Consider the following 23635-nt stretch of genomic DNA (forward strand, 5'->3'; position numbering starts at 1 on the left):
TTCACATCATAGCTACTTTTAAGAGGCATCCGTGTGTGTGTGTGTGTGTGTGTGTGTGTGTGTGTGTGTGTGTGTGTGTTGGGGCTGTTGGGGAAGAAAAATGCACTGCTTTTGATTTAATTTAATCTACGTCATAAATGTGCATGTTAATCTTCATTACTGTACAACTGCTGCCAATTCTCCCATTCAATTTTCTAGATTTAGTTGGAAAGCCAATCTTAAATCTGCTTAAATTGTCTCATAAAAAATGAACACATTCAACTAGTTACACTATTTCTTCACTACAAAGCCAGGGATTAAATTTAAGAGAATCTGTTCTCAGAGGGGTTTTTTCTCTCTGTTTACCTGGCATCTATAAAAATGGCACTAGAGAAGATGAATAAAAATATCTTTTCTTGTGTACTTTGGGGAATGAGATTAGGACTATTGGAAAAATGAGATGGAGACAGTAACACCTGAATTACAATATCAAAGTGTAAGTGGAATGTTAGTAAAATTCAGAACTTCCACATTTAAAATATTCTAGATTATACAGACATAGATTCTCAAGATTGATAAATCTTGAATATATGATATGACCTTAGTCCCTCCCTTCAAGTGAAATAGATTAAATTTTGTCACCAGAGATATGAGAGCATTAAAGAGAAAAAAGAAACACTAAAGCAGATCTAGGCATTTCTCTCATTTTTCCCCCCACTGTTTTTTATCATTAAGTTTAATTATGGTTCAGGAAAAAAATTGAGTGAATAACTTTCTTTCAAAAAATATATTGACTCTATAGATTGCAGCTATAGGAGGCTAGTAGGTTAAATTACCCTATTTTCTATTCTGAAAATGACAAAAAGTCCCATTTCCAATTTGATTGTAGCATGTGCCCGAAATGGCTGAGAATAAATACCACAAGAAAGGCAAAAGCTGTAAAGCTAGGGCATGCTATATAGGCTGTAAGAGAAAGTCTCAGAAATACCCAAACTTTCAGTTTTTTAATTGAATTTACCTGGGTGACATTGGTTAAGAAAATTATATAAGTTTCAGATGTACAGTTCTATAATATATCACCTGTATATTGTATTGTGTGCTCACCGCCCCAAGACCAGTCTCCTTCCATCACCATTTATCCCCCCTATACCCTCTTCTACCTTGCTCCACCCCCCTTTACCTCTAGTAATCACCATACTATTGTCGATGAGTTTTTGTTTTGCTTTGTTTTGTTTCTTGCTTAATCCCTTCACCTTTTTCACCCAGCCCTCCAACACCCCACGCCCTGACAGTGGTCAGTCTGTTCTCAGTATTTGTGTCTTCTCATTTTGTTTATGGTTCCCCTTGCTGTGCCATTTGGTAGGTTGGCTCTGCTAAGCTGGCTCAGCTGGTCTTGTCAGTGCTTTCCTCCATGCTGAGATCTCTCTGTTATGGAACCAAGGTTGAATGATCATGTCTACCTGAGCATGATCTCTTGGTTGAGCACAGGAGCACAAGAGGGCTAACAGCAATAGCTCTTAAAAGAACTTCATGGAAGTGGGCCACATTTCATTGGTCAAAGCAAAGCATTGGGCAAGGTACACACCAAAATGAAAAGGGTGGGAAAATATTATTTTCGTACAGGGTGTGAGATGGGAGCATGGATGTTTATTGAACAGTATGACCTAATACAGATGTTTCTAAATTAAAACAAAAATTTAAAGGAACAGGTGAAGTTATAAGTATGAAACAAAAGAATCTAGTGGAAAGGAGGGCTTCTGTGAGCCTAGGAGGGAGAAGACATTTAATTGAAACAAACTATTTTAACAAAAGCAGAGTAGGGGGCAGCAAAGTGTCCTAGTTAAAAACCAGGCTCTGGAGTCAGTCTACTCTTGGTTCAGACTCTGGATCTATCACTTCTAGCTGTACAGTCTCCAGAAAGTCACTGTATATCAGTATCCACCTCTGTATAATGGATGTGCCACTTATCAGACAGTTGTGTTTCAGCTATAAATCCATCTTTCATTGTCTTATTTGCGATATTGTAAATTTCTTCCTTGCCCGCTTTTGTTAAACTTTGTCAGTAGAGGGTCTAGAACGAGACTGGAGAAGGAAAGGGTGTTACTTCCTGAATCTAGTGTGTTCTTTATGGCATGCAGTGGCCAGCAGCATGTGGGACACCCAGTGGCACTCAGCTGGTAGGGAGTTTTCATGGCAACACTCCTACATGTAGTTTCCTTGATCTTTTCTTTTTTGATTTTTTCAGAGAAGGGAGGGGAGGAGAGAGAGAGATAGAAACATCAATGATGAGAGTCATTGATCAGCTGCCTCCTGGACACCCCACACTGGGGATCGGACCTGCAGTCCGGGCATATGCCCTGACCGGGAATTGAACTGCAGCCTCCTGTATCAGAGGCTGCTGATCGGGCCTACTACATATAGTTTCCAAATGAGTTTCATACTATGGCATCTCCTACTTATGGGCACCTTCCCAAGTTCTACTGGCATGAGTTCTTCTAATAGATGGCTTTACCATGAGTTCTGTTAGTGTGATACTTTAGTAAATTTTTCAGACATCTTTGGCTAGGTCCTCACCACAAGGTCTGTATTTCAGCCCTGTTGGGAGTAGCCCCTTTATAGATTTCTTTTCTTTTCAAATTTATCTTTATTGTTGAAAGTATTACAGATATCTCCCCTTTTTCCCCCCATTTATCCCCTCAACCCCATAGCCTCCCCCCCCCCCCCCCCGGCTTTCACCACACTATTGTCAGTGTCCATGGGTTATGCATATAAGTTCTTTGATTAATCTCCCCCGCCCCCTCCCCCACCCCCACCTTCCCACTGATATTCATCAGTCTGTTCCATTCTTCTATGTCTCAGGATCTATTTTGTTCTTCAGTCTATTTTGTTTATATATTCCACATATGGGTGAGATCATGTAAAACTGAATCAGGAATCAGAAAACCTTTGAATAGGCTAATAACAGCTGATGAAACTGAAGCAGTAATAAAAAAAACAAAAAACTCCCAGCAACAAAAGACCTGGTACAGACAGTTTCACAGGGGAGCTTTCTAATTCTATTAAGTTGTAGGGTTAGATAGTTTACTAAAAATTTTTCTTGCTTTTTTGAGGTAGGTCTGCAGTGCTATGAACTTCCCTCTTAGAACTGCTTTTGCTGTGTCCCATAGATTTTGGGTTGTTGTGTGTTCATTTTCATTTGTTTCCAGGAGGCTTGTTATTTCTTTCTTGATCATATTGGTAACCCATTCATTGTTGAATAACATGTTATTTAGCCTCCATGTGTTTGAATGTTTTTGAGTGTTTTTACTGTAGTTGATTTCTAATTTTATGCCCTTGTGATCTGAGATGCTTGATATGATTTCAGTCTTCTTGAACTTGTAGAGACTGGTTTTATGTCCTAACATGTGGTCTATCTTTGAGCATGACCCATGTGCACTTGAGAGGAATGTATATTCTGCAGCTTTGGGGTGAAATGTCCTGTAAATATTAATTAAATCCATCTGATCTAGTGCACCATTTAGTCACTATTTCCATGTTGAATTTTTGTCTGGAAGATCTATCCAGTGAAGTCAGTGGGGTGTTAAAGTCAACGACTATGACTGTATTGCTGTTGATCTCTCCCTTAAAGTCCTTCAGGTTATTATTGATAGGTCCTTATTTATTGCCATTTTAATTCTTTATGCTTATGTTTCTCTATTTCTTCTTATTATTACAGCAGTCCCTTTAACGTTCCTGCAATGCTGGTTTGGTGGTGATAAACTCCTTTAGCCTTTTTTTGTCTGGGAAGCTCTTTATTTCACCATCTATTTTGAATGATAGCCTTGTTGGATAGAGTAGTTTTGGTTTCAGATCCTTGTTTTGCATTGTCTTGAATACTTCATGTCATTCCCTTCTGGCCTATAGAGTTTCTGATGAGAATCAGCTGACAGCTTTATGGGAGCTCCTTTATAGGTAACAGATTGCTTTTCTTTTGCTGTCTTTAATATTCTCTCTTTGTTTTGAATTTTTGGCATTTTAATTATGATGTGTTTGGATGTCGCCTCTTTCTGTTCTTCTTGCTTCGGACTCTCTGTGCCTCCTAGACCTGTGTTACTTTTTCCTGCACCGGGTTAGGGAAGTTTTCTGCCGTTATTTCTTCAAATAGGGTCTCTAACCCTTGTTTACTTTCAACCTCCTCTGGCACTCCTATGATATGAATACTGTTACATTTCATGTTGTCCCACAGCATCCTTAGACTGTCCTCCTGTTTTTTAATTGTTTTTTCTTTTTGTGTGTCTGATTGATTTTTTTCTACCTTGTCTTCTAATTTTCTGATCTGATCCCCAGCTTCCTCTAATCTGCTGTTTATTCCTTCCAATGTATTCCTTATTTCTGCTATGTCATTCTTAATTTCCTTCACAGTTTCCATATCTTTTTTCATGCTGTTGAGCATCCTTACAATCAGTATTCTGAACTCTAAATCTGATAGATTGCTTATCTCCATTTCATTTAGCTCTTTTTCTGGAGACTTCTCTTGTTCTTTCATTTGGGGCTTGTTTTTTTGTCTCCCCATTTTGGCTGCCTATTTGAGTTTGTTTCTATGTTAGGTAGGTCTGCTAGGACTCTCAGTCTTTTTGGATGGTCTCTGGTGCAGGCCAATGTCAGACACTGTTTGTGACTGGCCTTGAGTACCCTGTTTGGAGCTATCGACAACCCACAGCTTAAGGTCCCCTCTGTTGGGGCTGGATGCATTTGGAGAGGACCAAGATGCACACCAAAGTCTGCTTTTCCAAGGCCCAGGTCCAGAAGCAGATCAGGCAAAGACTCAAAGCACTCTAAAGTCTGCCTCTGCCTGCAGACTGATTGATCTGATTCTCTTAATGAGCTTCAGGCTGTAGAAACTCCACGGGATAGGGTGAGAAGTTTTCCAGCAGGGTGGAGCAATTGCTTCCCCCTCAGGCAAAAGCTGCTTGGAAGGTAAATGTCTGCCTCTGCAGTATGGGGGAATGACTCAGCACAGGAATCCAGAGGGTTGCCCTCTGAGCTCTATCTCCAGAGCCCACAACCTTAGATTCTCCTTACACAGCTCCAGTCTACTCTGCCCTCCCTCTGCTGGAGCCCAAGGTGGATGGCTGCACACGAAACTTTGTGTGTTGGCTCTTTAAGAGAGTGCCTGCATTTCCAGCCGTCTCTCCCTAGCAGACAGAAACCCGGCTGCTTTTCACAGCCAGATGTTATATGGGCACCTTCTCAGTTCTGGTGCTCTTGGGGGTTTAGGCCCCAGAGTCCTCAGTGAGAAGCCCCTCCCCCGGCTGAGATATCCCTCTGGACCTTCATCTGCTGCTTGTGGGAGCCCAACCAACCCTCTCACACCTCCACACTTCCACCTTGGTTATGAGAGTGCTCTCCAGCTCCTCTTCAGTTGCAGTTGATTATTCAGGATGTTGTTTCTGTATCTTAGTTGTAATTCCAGATTGGTCCCAGGAGAGTGTCAGTACAGCTTCCACTCAGTCCACTGCCATCTTTAGTCTCTAGATTTATTTTCTTGTTGGTCTGCGACAGCCCTTGAAGTAGTGGCTATTCCCTATTATCTGCTGTCTCTTTACCCTTTACTACTTAGGCCCCTGTTGTAATTAAAAATACTTTATATTAAATTTTTCTTTTCAAGTTACCATGTAGTTTCTTGTCTTTTAATTGTACGTTGACTGACATATCAGGTTTATAAGTCGTACTTTTTTCATACGATTGTTCTGAGGATTAAATGGGATAATACGTGGTATCTTTAGAATACTGTCTGCCACTGAGTGTGTACTTATATTTGTTGACGAAGTTGATTCAGTCATCATCACTGTCGCTACCACTAGTTAGGAGTAACTTTTCCACTTTTTGTTCACAGGATGTTTCGTCTTAAATCACTTTCTGCATTGGCAGAACTGGCCCTGGGCTCTCGATGGTACCATGGAGGATCACAGCCCACCCAGGTCAGGCGGCGACTAATGGTAGTGGCTTTCCTGGGAGCATCTGCAGTAACTGCAAGTACTGGTCTTTTGTGGAAGAGGTGAGTGTTACGTGAGCATCATGTTCTTACGTGTACTTTGATTGTTCCAGTTGTTTCTGTTATCTAAAAGGAATTGATTTCTGGCTTACCTTTATATCAAAATTTCTTGCCCAAATCATTTGGTATGGATGATATTTATCTATGAAATAAGATGTTTCAGAGAATTCAGCTATCATTTCAAAGCAACCAATAGGAAGTATTCTGCTTCATGATCTCTCTGTCTCCTTTGCTAAACATTTTAACTTATTTACCAATTTAATATTTTTAATACATTTATAATAAATAATTAATATAATATAACAAATTTAATAATTTAACATGTAAAATTCATTAGTTTTAAATATATTCCCAAAGCTGTGCAGTCATCACCACTATCTAATTCCAAAAATGTTCATCACTTCATAGGAAATTCTATATCATTTAGCAGTCACCTTCCACTTTCTCTGTATTCCCTGGCCCCAGGCAACCCCTCATCTACTTTCTGTCTTTAGATTTGCCTATTCTGGGCATTTCATATGTCTGGAATCTTATACTATGTGGTCTTTTATGATAGGTTTCACTCACTTAGCATAATGTTTTCAGGGTTCATCTATGTGGTACCATGAATCACTACTTCATTTCTTTTTATGGCCAAATTATATTCTGTTGTATGGAGTGTGTACCACATTTTATTTGTGCACTTCTCTGTTGATGGCTATTTAGATTGTTTCACATTTTTGGCTATTATGAGTAATACTGCTGTGAACATTTGTGTACAATTTTTGGGGTAGAATATGTTTACATTTCTCTTACCTAGGAGTGAAATTTCTGGATCATATGGTAACTCTGTTTAGCTATTTGAAGAACTGATGGACTTTTTTCTAGTCTCACTAGTGATGCATGAGTGTGAATAAAGTCATTATGAACATTTATGTACAAATACCTCTTCAAGTGTCTGCTTTCACTTCGTCTATGTATCTAACCAGAAATAGAATTGCTGGATCATGTCTTCAGTTTTTGTTTTTTTTATAAAAAGTCAATGGTAATTCCTATCTTTGTTTTTAATGTATGAACTATATCTTTTTCCTTGACTTTTATGATATTTCTTTTATCACTTATTTTTAACAACTTGATTATGATGTGTTTTGGTGCTGTTTACTTTGTGTTTATTCTGTTTAGTGTTCATTGATTTTCTTGGACTTTGAGTTGATAGTTTTCATGAACTGTGAACAGCTTTTGCCCATTACTTCTTCATCAGATATTTTTGTCTCCACTGCCCCCCCCCACACACACACACACACACTTTCTGGGTCTTCATTAACACACGTACTAGACCATCTGATCTTATCCCATGTATCACTAAGGTAATGTTTATATTTTGTACAGCCCTTTGTCTCTCTGTGCTTTAGTTTTGGAAGTTTTTATTGTTGTATCTTCAAGGTCATTGATTTCTTTTTCTGAAGTATCTCTTCTGCTAAGTCTACCTAGTGATTTTTAAAATATTTTACACATCGTGTGTTTTTTTAATTTTTATTTATTTTATTATTATTTTTAAATATGTCTTTATTGATTTCAGAGAGAGGAAGGGAAAGGTGTAGAGAGAGAGAGAGAAACATCAATGATGAGAGAGTCATTGACTAGCAGCCTCCTCCACGCCCCTGACTGGGGGTCAAGCCCGCAACCCGGGCATTTGCCCCAACCCCGCATCAAACCATGATCTCCTGGATCATAGGTCTATGCTCAACCGCTGAGCCATGCCAGCTGGGCACACACATTGTATTTTTAATCTCTAGAAGTGCCATTTTAAAAATAACATTTAATTTTTTCTTCATGTCCATGTTTTTCTTTAAATGCTTTAACATTTATAATAATCTTTTAAAAGTCCTTTTCTGTTTAATCTATTATTTCTGAGTCTGTTTATGATTCTGGGTCTTGTTTGCCTGTCTCTCTTTTTTAATCTAATACTTTTTAAGAGGCTATTGCTTTTTTATTGTGGTAAAAAATTTGTAAAATGAAATTTACCACCTTAAGTGTACACTTCAGTGATTTTAAGTACATTCACATTGTGCAACCATTACCACTCTCTATCTGCAGAACTTTTTCATCTTTCCAAATTTAAACTCTATACCCATTTAAAAAATACACAAAAAAACCCTTCCTATTCCTCTCTCCTCCTGTACTCTGGTTACCATCTATTCTTTGTCTCTGTGAATTTGACTACTCTATGTACCTCATATAAGTGGAATCATACATTGTCCTTTTATATTTTGCCAGTTTCACTTAGTAAAATGTCTTCAAGGTTCAACCATATTGTGGCACGTGTCAGAATTTTCTTTTTATATTGTGTGTCCAGTAACTTATTTTTGTAGTTAAAGTTCTTTTTCTACTTGGTCTTTTAACTTCTGTTACAGAATTTAAAGTGATTTACACATCACCATTATAGTATAACAGTATTCTGTATTTGCCTGCTTATTTACTTTCACCAGTAAGCTTTATAAACTTTCACCTGTTTTCATATTACAGTGTAATTTTTTGTTTGTTTGTTTGTTTAGCATTTTTTGTAATATAGGTTTAGTGGTGATGAACTCCCTCAGCTTTTGTTTGTCTGGGAATGTCTTTATTTCTCCTTGATTTCTAAAGGATAGTATAGTATCTTTGGTTGGCAGTTTTTTCTCTGGGCACTTTCTATATGTCCTGCTATTCCTTTATTGACCAGTAAGGTTTCTAATGCAAAATCTGATTATAATCGTATGGAGTCCTTTTGTACATGATGAGTCGCTTTTTTTCTGCTGCTTTAAAAATTCTCCCTTTGTCTTTGACTTTTCACAATTTGATTATAATGTTTGGGTTTCTGCTATTGGGAATCATTTGGCCTTCTTCAGTCTGGATGTCTGTTAACTTCCCAAATTCAGGAAGTTTGTGGGCATAATTTCTTTAAATAAACTTTACACCCCTTTATCTCTATCCCTTCTTTTTCTGGAAGTCCCACAGTATATGTATTGGTCCTCTTGACTTGGCCCATAAACCCCTTAGGCTTTCTTCAATTTCTTTTGTATTTGTTCCTCTGGTAATATCAAATGATCTCTTTTCGCTTTCATCAATTCTTTCTTCTGCTTGATCAAGTCTGCTATTGAAAACCTCTAGTCAGTTTTTCAAGTCAGTAATTGTATTATTCAGTGCCAGAATTCTGTATGCTTTTTTATATTTTTGTCTCTCTTAATACTCATTTTTTTAATGCATTGTTTTCTTGAATTTGTAGAGAATCTTTATGATGGGTATTTTGAATTATTTTTCAGGTAATTAATATTCCTGGTTTTTTAGGATCAGTTTCTGGAGATTTATTTTGTTCTTCTGTTTAGGCTGCAATTCTTTGTTTTTTTGTGTTGTGTCTTTTAACTTTATGTTGAGGTCTGTGTTTTTGAAGAATCAACTACATTTCCCAGTCTTCACAGACTGGCTTTTATACAGGGGAAGACCCTCAGCAATCAGCTAAACTGTAGGTTCTGGGTACCTCTGAGACTTTTTTAGGGAAGATACAGCTTCTCTGGTTTGGGTGGGCAATTTCTCAATTAGAGAGGCTTGCCACTTTCTTGTTCAGGAGTTTGTAATCTTTTGCTCTCTCTGGTGTTTGTCTGAGGCACTGCAGGTTCTCTGGTCTATAGCAGAAGCATCCTTCTCTCTGTCTTCTCATTAGCCATGAAGCATTCAACATATGCCAGCTACCCATCAGCACCCAGAGTCGGGTGAGATACATACCAATCCTTCAGAGTGCCCCCCGAAGAGCTAGAATGCAAGACACACATTCCACTTCTTTCCCTCCCATCTGAGGGAGAAGCCTCAAATGATGTGCCTTTTCCCAGTTACTCAAGCTGTGCCAGCTGCAGCAAGCCACCTCCTGTTCTTCTTTGTTCTCAGTGGCCCCCAGGCATGCAAACTGTGCCACTTCCATCAGTGCTTATAAGTGAGGTGAGCAGAAACCAGTCCCTTGGGCAGTCTCTGAATAGACAGAATGTTGGATACCCATTCCATTCTTCTCTTTCCTCCCTGTGGAAGAAGTTGCTAGCTGGGCTGTTCACTCTCAGTGCTGAGCTGTGCCTGCTTGGGGGTAGGGCTGACATAAGTAAAGTACAATTACTATTCTTTCTCATTTCAGTGTTTCTGTTCTTGACATTGTTGTTGCCTGGTGCACTGCAACTTCTTAACTGGGAAATTTCATAAAGGTATTTTGATGTGTATGTCAATGTTAAATCAGTGATTTAACAAAGATTGGGATTTTCTGTTATACCATCTTGCTGACATCTAATTATTATTTTATTGGATATTTTTACATTGTGAATGTTACATTGTTGGGTGTCTGGATTTTGTTGTTTTCCTTTAAAAGTATTGATTTTCATATTGGCAGACAGTTAATTTATTGAAAAACCTGCCTGATCTTATAAAGTTTTTTTAAGTTTTTTTTAAAACACTGTTTAGAGTATTTTTTGCTTTAGGGCTAGTTTAGCTCCATTAATAAAACATGACCTGCCATGGCGTGTGTGACTTGGTTGATTGGAGCGTTGTCCCATATGCCAGAAGGTTGCAGGTTCGATTCCTGGTCAGGGCACTTATCTGGGTTGCAGGTGCAGTCCCTGGTTGGGGCACATATGGGAGACATCTCATCAATGTTTCTCTCTTACATCGATGTTTCTCTCTCTCTCTCCCTCTCTCTCCCTCTCTCTCTTTCTGACCCTTCCTCCCTCTAAAATGAATGAAAAGCATATCCTTGAGTAAGGAGGGGGAAAAAATGAACCTCCTACAGAGTTTACTAAATGTCTTAGGTGTTCAATAATTTGTCATAACTTACACATTTCCCACTTGTGAGTTCTAGAAATTATTTGGCCTACAACTCCTTGGTAATTGTTATTTGTGCAATTTTGGATAGTTTAATCCTAAGAATGTACTACTTAATGTTTAACTCAAGGAGACCCCATATAGATTTATGGAACTTTTTCTTTGGTAACTTCCTTTCTCATCCTTTTCCCCACCAATTCCAGTCACCTCAGACTCTCCAAACTTTGATCTGTCTTCTCAACTTAGCATGATACTATATTTTGCTTGGGATCCTGCTCATGATCTGGAAATGTCTCCAAACAAAGCTTCATGGCAATTGCATGCCTCACTTTTCTCAGAGAGTTCCTATTTATTGTCCAGTATTTGAAGGTGTTTGTTCCAAATATGTGGTTCAGTTTTCTGTATTTTTTCCCTCTGTGGAAATGCAAGCCTAGTGCAGTTACTCCATTGTGGTTAAAATGTTACAGTATTTGTCTTTTTGTGGCTGGCTCATTTCACTTAGCATAGTGTCCTCAAAGTTAATCCATGTTGTAGTATGTGACAGGGTTTCCTTTCCCTTTTTGTATTTTTCAGATTTTCCTTTAAAAAAAATTTTTTATATTAAAAAAGTACATAATTAATACTTACAACTTGATGACTTGGAGATAAGTATACACCTGTGACCCCTCACCACATTCTATGTTATAAAAATCTCCCATGACTTCCAAAAGCTTCCCCTCTCCCACCTCCTGGAAACCACCATTGCCTTCTCTGCCTCTGTGAGTTTGACTGTTTTACATTCATTATATAAGCAGTATAATGTAATATTTGTCTTTCTGTGTCTGGCTTATTTTACTTAGCATAGTGTTCTCTAGGTTCATCAATGTTGTCACAAATGGCAGGATTTCCTTCCTTTTTTTAAAGCAGAATAATATTCCATTGTTTATATATCACATTTTCTTTATCTGTTTGTCGATTGATAGACTCGTCTTGGCTACTGGGAATAATGCTGCAGTGATCATGAGAATGTAGATCTCTTTGTGATCCTGATTTCAGTCTATTTGGGTATATGCCTGGAAGTGGGATTGCCGAATCATATGGTAGTTCTGTTGTTAGCTTTGAGGATCTTCCATATTGTTTTCCATAATTTACATTTCCACCTACAGTATACCAAGGATCCCTTTTCTCTACATTTTCACCTACATGTGTTATCTGTGGGGGGTTTTTTATATAAAAGTTATCCTACAAGGTGTGAGGTAATACCTTGTTGCAGTTCTGCTTTGTATTTCCCTGATGATTATTGATGTTGAGCATCCCTTCATGTATATGTTGGCCAATTGTGTATCTTCTTTGGAGAAATGTCTATTCATTTCCTTTGCCCATTTTTTAATGGGTTATTTGTTTTTTTGTTATTGTATTATGAAAGTTCCCTATACATTTTTAATATTAACCCTTTATTAAATATATGTTTTGCAAATATTTTCTTCCATCCCGTGTGTTGCCTTTTCATTTTGTTGATTGTTTCCTTTGCTGTGCTGAAGCTTTTTAGTTTCATGTAGTCCTGCTTGTTTATTTTTGCTTTTGTTGCCTGTGCTTTTGGTGTCATATCCTTTACTTTTAAAGCTGAATATTATATGTATATACCACATTTTCTTTGTCCACTCACCTGTCAGTGAACATTTGGGTTGCTTCCACGTTTTAGGTGTTGTGAATCATCCTTCTATTAACATGAGTGTGCAAAACTCTCCTTATTACCCTGCTTTCAGTTCTTTTGGATATAGAACCAGAATTGAGATCTCTGGGTCATGTGGTAGTTCTGTTTTTAATTTTTTGAGGAATCTCTTCATGTAGAACTTTCTACAAATTTCATTGCTGTTGCTCCTGCTGTATCTATTAATATGATGGACCTTCATGATTAATATAGCTTTTTTTTTTTTTAAATATCTAGAGCCCTCGCAGAATCTCCACCATCTGTAAACAACCTAAAGAGTGAACTTGGTGATAAAGGAAAGAATAAAGATGAAGGGGAAGTTTGTAATCATGACAAAAAGGCTGAAGATATTTGTCCTGAGCCTCATCCAGAAGAGAAAAAGAAGAAACGTTCTGGATTCAGAGACAGAAAAGTACGGAACACAGTTTTATAAGTTAATCAGAACTATAGTTAATACAAAATTAGAATAATGCAGATGAGCCTCTTTTATGATATATTTGAGATGGTTCATATTCAATTTGAAGTTATTCATCTTTCTGCTATTTTTCCTGTTGTTTTTAAATTTATCTTTATTATTGACAGTATTGCAGGTGTCCTCCTTTTTCCCCCACTGCCCCCCTCCGACCCGCACCTGCCCGCACCCCAGGCCTTTACCACATTATTGTCTGTGTCCACAGTAATGTTTTTATTGATTTTAGAGACAGAGGAAGGGAGAGGGGGAGAGAGAGAGAAACATTGATTGGCTGCCTCCTGCACGCCCCCTGCTGGGGATCAAGACTGCAACCTGGGCATGTGCCCCAGCCAAGAATGGACCCGGTGACCTCTTGGAGCATGGGTCAGGGCTCCACCACTGAGTCACACAGGTTGGGCTCCTCCTCCATGTATCCATCCTGTTCTAAGGCAGACATACTCTTGGAATGTGAAGTTAATGGGATTAGGAAAAGGACCCAAGATTGGTAATCAGGATTAGCATATATTTTTTTCATTCTTTCAGTTCAGCTACCTAACATTGATTCTTGCTTTCTGGATCTTTCTGATGTTGAACAGTAATTGAGTCTATGTGGTAATCAGGTTTATGATGCCAGGTTGTAAAGGCAGAATAAAATCTCGGGAAATATACAAATATATTTCCAGAAAATCAATTAATTTTGAGTACAGCATAAACTTCAAGTGACTTCAGCATTCTGTATCTTTAACACGACCTGCTTTTGTATGGCTTTACCTCAGAAAAGCTTCAGTTTCAGTATAACAGTGCCTGTGTTGGGCATTTGAATTCATCAGACACAAGGAATGAAAAGTCAAAAGGGTAAATTGATTAGATATTTTGCATGTTAACATTAAAATTCAGGGAGTTGCCTTCACTTGCTAAAATATAGCTAATCCATGCAAGAGGATAACTAGAGTTATTTTTGCTTTGTGTGTGTTTGTGGTACATACTTACAAGAAGAATTTCTTTGAGAAATTTGGATTTTGTTTGTCTGTTTGGATGAAGTTATTAAATTAGTCATCTCATTTCCTAAATTCATTTCCTACTGAGGTGAATTTGAATGAAAGTTATGTATCACAGGTTAATTGTCAACTATCCCAGTGTTTCCATGATACATTTATTTAAAGCTTTTGCCCTAAGTGAATTCAAGGAAAGTTCAAATTTATCTTGCTCCAGCAGTTTCATTTAGAGTTAAAGTTTTACGAAGTTAAACTATTACAAATGACCCAAATAAACATTATTTTTGAACCTTCCATTTTCTACCCCTGCTGTGCTCAGCAGATGACCATATCTCATCCATCAGAAAAAATGAAAGCTGTCAGTGCAATTAATTTGTAACTCCCATAGCTATAAAACCTTTCTGGTCTATGTTTGAAATAATTCTCATTTCTTGCAAACTGATTATTTTTTGTTGTTATTCAGAAGTACAAGCATATAGAGGGCCTAAAGAAAGTTGTTTATTTTGTAACCAGTTTTATGCAGCAGATAGTTGTAGTATAATATAAAATGCCTTTGATTTAAGACTTTTGGCTAAGTCTCAAGGCCACTAAAGGATTGAAAAGCTCCTTAGTATGTTGGCTACATGCCAAATCTTTTGATAAAATCTCTGAAATCAGTATTCAGATTTTAATGAAAATTAGCATTAGAAAAATTGTCATGTATACTTGCAAATTAGCAGACCTTTCTTAATTGCTGAAAGCATATCTGGCAGTGGAAGTAAGACCATTGTTAAACAGCTGCTGCCAGTGACCTCAAAGTGACCACCTAGCCAAGACTGACAGTTACAGTAATAGCTATGTAAGTATGGCAAATTAAAAACATTAGGTGTTTTTCTTTTTTTTTTTTTTTTTTAATATGTTTTTATTGATTTCAGAGAAAGGAAGTGGGGGGAGAGAGAGAGAGAGAAACTCCAATAATGAGAGAGAGTCACCAATCTGCCTCCTGCATGCCCCCCACTGGGGATCAAGCCCTCAACCTGAGCATGTGCCCTGACAAGGGATCGAACCGTGACCTGGTTCATAAGTTGACGCTCAACCACTAAGCCACGCCAGCCAGGCAAATGTTTTTCTTAATATTGTATTGCTTTATAGACATTGTACTGATGGGATTTTTAAATCATTTTGCCTTGACACATTTTCTAACTGGTTATTTATAAGATACTATTTATTGTTGACTGTCTCAACATATAAAATTCAGCTATGAGAAAAATCTCTTCACCAGAGTACTATGTATTTGGTATTTTGATGAAAAAAGATTTCTCTCATACCTGTCTTTGTAAAAGAATGCTATGCAGAAGATACGGTATTTTGTGTGTTCCGTGCACAGAAGGGGGGCAGGGACCCCAGATAAGGAAACGGGCTTTCCTGTGACAGTCCACTCTCTCAGCTAGATGTGCACCATGTTTAGTTTTCCTCCTATTAACATATTCACTTGTGCTCTTCCCAACTCGGTGCTTTTCTAACTATGCTGTAAATACAGGATCTCTGGCAGTTCGCTTAATTTTATAGAAAAAGTAGAAGTCTTATTGTTTGAGACCTGTTAATAATTGAGTTTCCATGGTATGTAATTATATTTTTTAATGCTATCATTGTTGTGCTTTGTATTTGAAGACTATTAGCTATTCAAACCCATGAAGTCCCAAGTCTGTTTTGCTTTAGGATTCAGGAAATTTCATAAAAGTAAAAACTGTAAAGTCAATTCCTTTTTAAAGACTTGGTATTTAAGAACCTGTAGGCTACCATATATATTGCATTATACCCTGTTACTGAGATGTTTTGAATTCTTGTATGACATTTTTCAATTTTGCTAGCTTTCAAGGATTTAAAAAATAAGATTCTTCAAAAGAAATTCTAAAACAAAAGTTACACAAGTATTGCCTCAAATGGAGCATGAAAGACATTGGAAAGAAAAGGTTCAAGAGTTCTTGCAATTCAAGTTTAATTTTTTCTAATATAAAAAATATCTAGGGAGAGAAACAAGATGGCAGCTCAGGTAACAGCTGTACCGCTGCCTCCCGCAACCACATCAGAATTACAGCTAAAATACAGAACCACCATCACTCAGAACCTCCTGAGATATGGCCGAACAGAAGCCCTACAACCAGGGAACTGAAGAAGCACCGAGACTGGTAGGAGGGGCGGACAGGGGGCCGGATCGGGGCTGAATCACGGAGACACTGCCACAGGCCCACACCTGGTGCTGTGGGTTAAACCCGGGAGGGCATCTTGGGGCGGAGGTTTCCCAGGAGTGAGGGGTCCCAGCCCCACATCAGGCCCCCAGCCCAGGGCTCCAGGGCCAGGAAGAAAAGTCCCCCAGCTTTGGGCTGTGAAACCAGCAGGGACTGTTACTGAGGGTTGTGGAGGCTGCGGGAGCCCCAGTAGCTCCTCTTAAAGGCCTGCGCACGGACTCACTCAGACGCGTTCCCCCTGAGCCCCAGAACGGGGCAGCAGTTTGAAAGGAACCTGGGACACTTGGGGAGGAACTAACCTGCCTGAAATCTGGGTGAGAGGTGGAGGGGCAGCTTCCTCCAAGGCAGAAGAGTTGGCAGAGGCCATTGCTCCTTTGTAGAGCCCTCGCCCCACAGCAGTGTGCCCCATATGTCTTGATAAGTGGCCCCAGGCCTGGCATTAGCGGCAGCCTGCATTGGCCCATAGCTTGGCCTCTCCTGGACACACCAAGCCCAGCAGAAGTAGCAGCCAACTACGGTTTGCTGTGTAGCTCATGCTGGGTGGCCCTGGGCAAGGCACTGGCACAGGCTGACTTTGCACCTCCCAGGAGGGCCCAGAGACAGTGCACCTGATGGTCAGACTCGACCACGCTGGATTACAACCCTACCACATCCACAGTGACACACTCAAGGGGCACACTTGTTGAACACCAAAGCTCCACTGAAATAAATTCTGCTCCATAGGGGTGTCTCCAGCACAGAAGCTCTTTGGCTATAGTTGCAGCTGGTCCTTACAGCCAACTGGCCTGGGGGACAGTTCCTCCCAATGACGCCAATAGCAAGCAAGGCTCAACTACAACAGGACAGTGCACACAGCCCACACAGGGAAGCACCTAGAAGGCCCAGCTCAGGTGACTGGGGAGGCTGAGCCACTGGACCCTACAGGACACCTACTACACAAAGCCACTCTACAAATTCCAAGACACATAGCAGCTCTACCTAATACATAGAAACAAATACCTGGAAGCAGCCAAAATGTAGAGGCAAAGAAACATGTCACAAAGGAAAGAACAGAAGAAATCTCTAGAAGAGGAACTAAATGAAATAGATCCAAGCAAGCTAACAGATACAGAGTTCAGAATTTTGTTTATAAGGATGTTTAAGCATACTATTAGGGAAATAACTGAGAAAATCGAAAACATAATAAAGTACCAATTTGAAATGAAGGCTACACGAACTGAAATGAAGAATAATTTACAGGGAGTCAGTAGTAGAGCAGAGGACGCTGAGAATCAAATCAGCAATTTGGAACATGAGGAAAGAAAAAACACCCAACCAGAAGAGAAAGGAAAAAAGAATCCAGAAATATGAAAATAGTATAAGGAGCCTCTGGGAGAACTTCAAGAGGCCCAACATTCGTATTACTGGGGTACCAGAAGGAGAAGAAAGAGAGCAAGAAATTGAAAACCTATTTGAAAAAATAATGACAGAAAACTTCCCCTACCTGGGGAAAGAATTAGACTTACAAGTTCAGGAAGCACAGAGGGTCTCAAACAAGAGGAACCCAAAGAGACCCACAGCAAGACACATCATAATTAAAATGCCAAAGGTTAAAGACAAAGAGAGAATCTTAAAAGCAGCAAGAGAAAAGCAGTTAGTTACCTACAAGGGAGCACCCACCCATATGACTGTCAGGCCAGAAGGGAGTGGCAAGAAATATTCAAAGTGATGAAAAACATGGAACTACAACCGAGATTGCTCTACCCAGCAAAGCTGTCATTTAGAATTGAAGGTCAGATAAAGAGCTTCACAGATAAGGACAAGCTAAAGGAGTTCATCACCACCAAACCAGCACTACAGGAAATGTTGAAAGGTCTTCTTTAAGAAGAAGCTAATGAACAGAAGAATCTGAGGAACTAAATAGATCCAGAGACATTGACGCATGCAACAGACAATCATATTTCAGAGGAAAGAGGGAAAGGGGGTGGAGGGTGAGAAGAGATTAACCAAAGAAGTCATATACATATATGCATAACCCATGGACACAGTCGATAACGGGGTGAAGGCCTGGGGAGGGGGTGGGAGCAAAGTGGGGGGGGAAATGGGACACCTGTAATACTCTGAACAATAAAGATAAATTTAAAATAAATTATAATGACAACAATATAAAAAAAATCTAGTAATAGGAAAAAAAGCGACATAATCAAATTTCCCCAAAAAATAAGATATAAAATGTATGAAAATGAGAATTGCTTAATAGTAACACTCTGGGTTTCCAATTTTAGGTAATGGAATATGAGAATAGGATTAGAGCATATTCCACACCAGACAAAATCTTCCGATATTTTGCTACCTTGAAAGTAATCAGTGAGCATGGTGAATCTGAAGTGTTTATGACTCCACAAGATTTTGTGCGATCCATAACACCCAATGAGAAACAACCAGAACGTAAGTTGCTAATGTGAAAAATAAGATTGTGATATTTCTTTTGTTATATGCTACTTTGTTTCTTTCTATGTATTGCCTAAGTTTTATCGATCCATGCAATAATTATATTCACTGCATAGCTACTATATGTCAGGCATTATGCTAGGCTTTAGGAGTACAAAAGAGGAGCCCACAGTCTAATGTGGCAGTCCTCGGCCAGGTTAGAGGACTGAGGACAGTGGGCTCCTCCGGCTGAGGTTCATTGCCTGTGATGAGAACGTTCCTGAAGGCAGCGCATTACGTATGTGACTGCCACCAAGTTGCTCTTTAGTGAGGAGGACAGACAGTAGTGGGTAATTTCAGGAAGGTAGTGACTTGTTAAAGAAAGGTGGTGCTGTCGCAGTATAAAGAAGGGCACTTAGCTAAATCTGAAAGTTGGGAGAATGGTTTCTGGAGAATGCATCCAAGTTTGGATGAAAGCCTATCTAGGCATTGTACTTACTTCACAAAGACATTAAATCGACTATCTTAAATATGCTTCAAGAATAGTGGAAAGGATGTCTCATATAGAGGAAACAACCTGAACAAACACGGCTTGACGAAAGACAATAAATAGCTTAACATTTTAAGTTAAATGTAACAATTTACAAATGTCTATGGGAGGCACGATGGGGAAAATGACGGAGTAGAGAGCTCTAAGAATTAATCCTTCCACTGAAGCAACCATTAAGCTGCCAAAAATGGGCAGAAACAACTTTATTGGACCTCTGGAATCTAATAAAAAAACCTTACAGCACCAGGGAGTACTTAATAAAGAAAGAGGCTGCTAAATTTTAGTAAGAAAGTTTTCTGGCCTTTTGCTGACCTGCCAACGATGCCCTATTTCCCAGCTCAGCAGCCACATTCCTATTGTGGCTTACAGGTAATGGGGAGTTCATTGGGGTAACTCAGACTTTATTCTCAGAAAAAAATTGTGGTTGTGCATTTTTACTTGTTTGGCAGCTCCCTGAGGAACCAGCCCAAAGGCTTTTCCTTTTCTTTCACCCACCCAAGCTGGAGTAGTTTCCCAGATGTCACCTACTGAGAAAATGTAAGGCATATACTACCTGTAGCTCCCAGGCTAAGAGAGGGCAGATGGGACAAGCAGCAGACAGACTGAAGAGCCTAGAAAGGAGGACACTGAGGAGAAAGACATTTCCCAGGGGATAAGAGCTTTGAAGGGCTACTGCATATCCAGGGGAATCCAGAGTGCAATGTGTGTTCTCAGGGCTTGGAAAGAAGGTGAAAGTTAAGGCAGAGTTGTAGAAAGTCTAACTTGGGTGGGGAACCATTTTTCTGCCAAGGGCCATTTGGATATTTACAATATCATTCGCAGGCCATACAAAATTATCAACTTAAAATTAGCCTGCTATATTTGGTCAAACATTTAATTAACTCACCCCTAATGTGATATCTGGAACTGCTTCTCTTTGGTGAGGCCTTGGCAGGGCTGGACCAAATGATTTTGCAGGCTTTATATGGCCCGCAGGCCAGACATTCACCCCTGGTCTAGCTAAACACCAAAGAAGAACCCCAGCTCAGAGCCAGTCTGCATAGAGTAGGAGAGTTAGGGGTGCTTTTGTTTTGTTTTTTAATTCTTTTTGCCTCTAACATTTAAGGAAACCTCTATTGTGTCACTTACTGTTTAGATAATAGAAAAGAAACTTAAATGATGGCATATGACAAGGAATACAATCTTTGCAAAGATAATTTGGAAAAAAAATCACTAAACAAATATGTCTTTCTAACTAAATTGTGATTCTTCAGGGCAGGGATTGTATCTAATTCATTTTTTAATAGACATTTATTACGCACTATTCCTGGGATAAAGCAGTAGGCAAACACAAAGAAAAAATCCCTGCCCTCAAGTGCTCTTGATATATTTACTTGTATCTTTCACAGTGCTTAGAATTCAATGCTAAGTATTCCCAAGGTAAATATTTATTATTTAACCCAATTATTAAAGGCAATAGTAAGATGGTCTATTTGTATCAGTTTAAATGTGTTACAAAAAATTCTTCTGTTATCAAACTCATCTTTCTTTAACTTCAACAAAAAATTATTACGTATTCAGATTAAACAAATGTCCCTCAGTTTATTTAGAGGTAATTAGCACCTTGATGTAATGCAAAGAGCACCACCCAGGAAGCGTCCAGGACTCTAATTTAGCTCTGCCGTGGAGTAGGTTTGCACATGAGCTTTCATCCCCTTTCATCCCCTTTGTCCTCTTAGAGCCTCACTTCTCATATGTAAAGTAAAACGTTGGTATCTTTTAGCACTTGCACTTGACTCTGAAAGTGGGACAAAAGTTTTATTCTTGTGACCTTGGAATAACGTTGTGGCTAAACCATCTAGTACATTTAATTGAATGATTGAAAACGAAACTGAGAGCTGTCATTTCATGTTTCATTTGAGTTATAATCAGTGACTAAATTTTTTTGCTCTTTTACAGACTTGGGCCTGGATCAATATATAATAAAACGCTTTGATGGAAAGGTGAGCAACTATGACACATTTATATCCTATTTGCTAAGAAGATTTTAAAGTTCCTCTAAAATTATTTGTCAGAGATTTCTGAATTTATCCTATCAAAAAAGCATGTTGCTTAGGTTGGGAGGCCTGTAAGTGCTTTCAGATGCTTCTACAGAAACAGTCAAGCAAAAGTTTCTTCTGTATTTATCCATACAAGGTAACATTCATGGATTGCCTGCTGTTTATTTAATATATAGGGCTAATTCAGTGTATGTTGACATTTGAGTTTTAATTCAAAAACCACAGAAGCTTGGCCAGGCGTGGCTCAGCGGTTGAGCGTCGACCTAGGATCCAGGCGATCGGGGTTCGACTCCCAGTCAGGGCACATGCCCGGGTTGCGGGCTCGATCAATGACTGTCTCATCATTGATGTTTCTATCTCTCTCTCTCCCTCTCCTTCCCTCTCTCTGAAATCAATAAAGATATATTTAAAAACAAAAAAAACCACAGAAGTTAACAAGCCCCCCAATATTGCATTTGTTTTAAAAACACTCATCTGATTTGACCTTTCTCCACCTGTGATAGTATCTAGCAGTTACCTTAACTAGAACATTAGGGAAGTCCTACTGGAGCTTTTATAATAATTATGAAGACCACCCCAGATTTACATATGTTTGCATTATATTTACTTTCAGTTCTTTATTTTATGCCTGAATAAATCATATAATAAATCATTCTTAAGTATAGAAAATGAAACTTTCAATTTTATTATCTCAAAGCAGTTAGTTAAACATGTTTTTCCCTTTCAGGCTGAATTCACCAAAAAGAGAAAGAACGTATTGCACAGGGTCAGAAAGAAAAGTAAAATGTTAATTTTAAAGAGGAGGAAGAAAGAAGAGCGAGCCAGGAATGGTTCTACAAATCCTAAAGTGAAAGAAGTCAGAAGGAAAATCATGCAGTGGCTGAAAAAGGCAGGATCACAGACAGGGCCTAGATGGGTAGATGTCAGGGTTAGAAACTGATCTTGCAGGAATGTGTCCATCCAGCATTGTTTTGTAAACTCCATTTACTGGTAAGGTGAAGATTTAAGTGCTGAGGTCTTTTGTGCAAGTGGAAAGAATGAGTGGCTGTCCTAGGAGCTGAAAGGTCTCAGCCAAAGCTTCCAGCCTAAAAATTACCTTTCCCATTCAGGTGGCATAAGTGCCTCCATCTGTGAGTATCCTCTTTTTAAAGTCACAGAATCTAAAAGAAACAATGATAAAAAAGAAAAGATGTTGAACTTGATGTTAGGAGACCGAGGTTCAGGGTCCTGGCTCTGCTTTGGGGCAGCCACATCTTCCCTCTGATCCTGGGTGTCTCTGCTTTATGTATGATAGATAAGTGCCATATCCATGTTAGGGGTTATTTTCAGACACTGATGTGAAGGTCTGACTTCAGAGTCTCTGGCAAGTCGGGTCCCTGGCTTTTCTGTTGGACTCAGAGTCCAACATGTGCCTCGAACACAGGTGGTGACCAGTAAATATTTGATGACTTGGGAAAAAAATCAACTAGTCAGTCCCATATTCCTTGGAGGTATGACTCACTAAGTCAGTGATATCTTATAGCAAAAACATTTTAACAAATCACTTTTTTTGGTCATTGAAAGAATCCATAACAGCATGAGAATTCAGTTCTCTGTTGTTGCATATATGTAAACCTAGCCCGGCTGGGCGTGGCTCAGCGGTTGAGCGTCGACCTAGGATCCAGGCGATCGGGGTTCGATTCCTGGTCAGGGCACATGCCTGGGTTGCGGGCTTGATCAATGACTCTCTCGTCGTTGATGTTTCTATCTCTCTCCCTCTCCTTTCCTCTCTCTGAAATCAATAAAGATATATTTAAAAAAAAACAACAACAAAAACCCTGAAAACATAAAGAAGTTGAATATGTGCAACTTGTAAATGTACATGTTATAAGGGGAATTTCCATTTTTACAGATCCCCAGATATAAAATCCCTAATGATAACTCATGTTTCATACATGCTTTTTAATTTTTTCCTGTTTCGGCCAGTAACTATCCACCTGATGCTAAAAATGTGCCGTTTTTGGCAAGACTGACAAGCTCCCCTTTGTTTCAATTGTATTAAATTTTTGAGCTCTACATTTCTTATCATTGGTGTCACTTGCATTTTTCTGATGTCCACTTATTTTTATAAAATAGCAAGAGTAAAATGCAATAAAACATTCAAGTATTTGAGTCCCCACCTTGATGTGGAGACTTAAATGGCAGTGATTCTGACTTTGAAAGGCAGACTTACCAGATTACAATTGCAGATATCTGTGCACTAGAGCATAAAATCTGAAATCAAAGTAGGAAAGGCAAGGTTTAGGTATATTAATGTACAGCGTTTGAAAGTATGATTTGTATGAAAGAGAATAGAGGAATGAGGGACTCATACAAGGAGGTATAGAATTGAGCCAGTGACCCTGAGTAACCAGCTTGTCCCCTACCAAAGTGCACACAGATTTCCCATTCATCCATGGTATGATATAC

The 23635-nt window shown here is 38.9% G+C and overlaps 1 protein-coding gene across 2 annotated transcripts in view; it reads left to right on the forward strand.

Annotated features, from left to right (window-relative positions):
* The window catches only part of MICU1 (mitochondrial calcium uptake 1), a 142964-nt gene that overhangs the window by 26916 nt on the left and 92413 nt on the right, over positions 1 to 23635 (forward strand). The window contains exons 2-6 of one of the 2 annotated variants that reach the window (XM_081158567.1): positions 5855 to 6016; positions 12753 to 12927; positions 18454 to 18616; positions 21087 to 21130; positions 21915 to 22076. In XM_081158567.1, coding sequence (XP_081014693.1) covers positions 5856 to 6016; positions 12753 to 12927; positions 18454 to 18616; positions 21087 to 21130; positions 21915 to 22076 — 705 coding nt within the window. In that variant the 5' untranslated portion in view covers position 5855. The remainder of the gene's footprint in view (positions 1 to 5854; positions 6017 to 12752; positions 12928 to 18453; positions 18617 to 21086; positions 21131 to 21914; positions 22077 to 23635) is intronic. The other variant, XM_081158566.1, reaches the window with a different exon arrangement.

This window comes from Miniopterus schreibersii (assembly GCF_964146895.1).
Source record: "Miniopterus schreibersii genome assembly, chromosome: 14".
In the NCBI taxonomy this organism is placed as follows: Eukaryota; Metazoa; Chordata; class Mammalia; order Chiroptera; family Miniopteridae; genus Miniopterus; species Miniopterus schreibersii.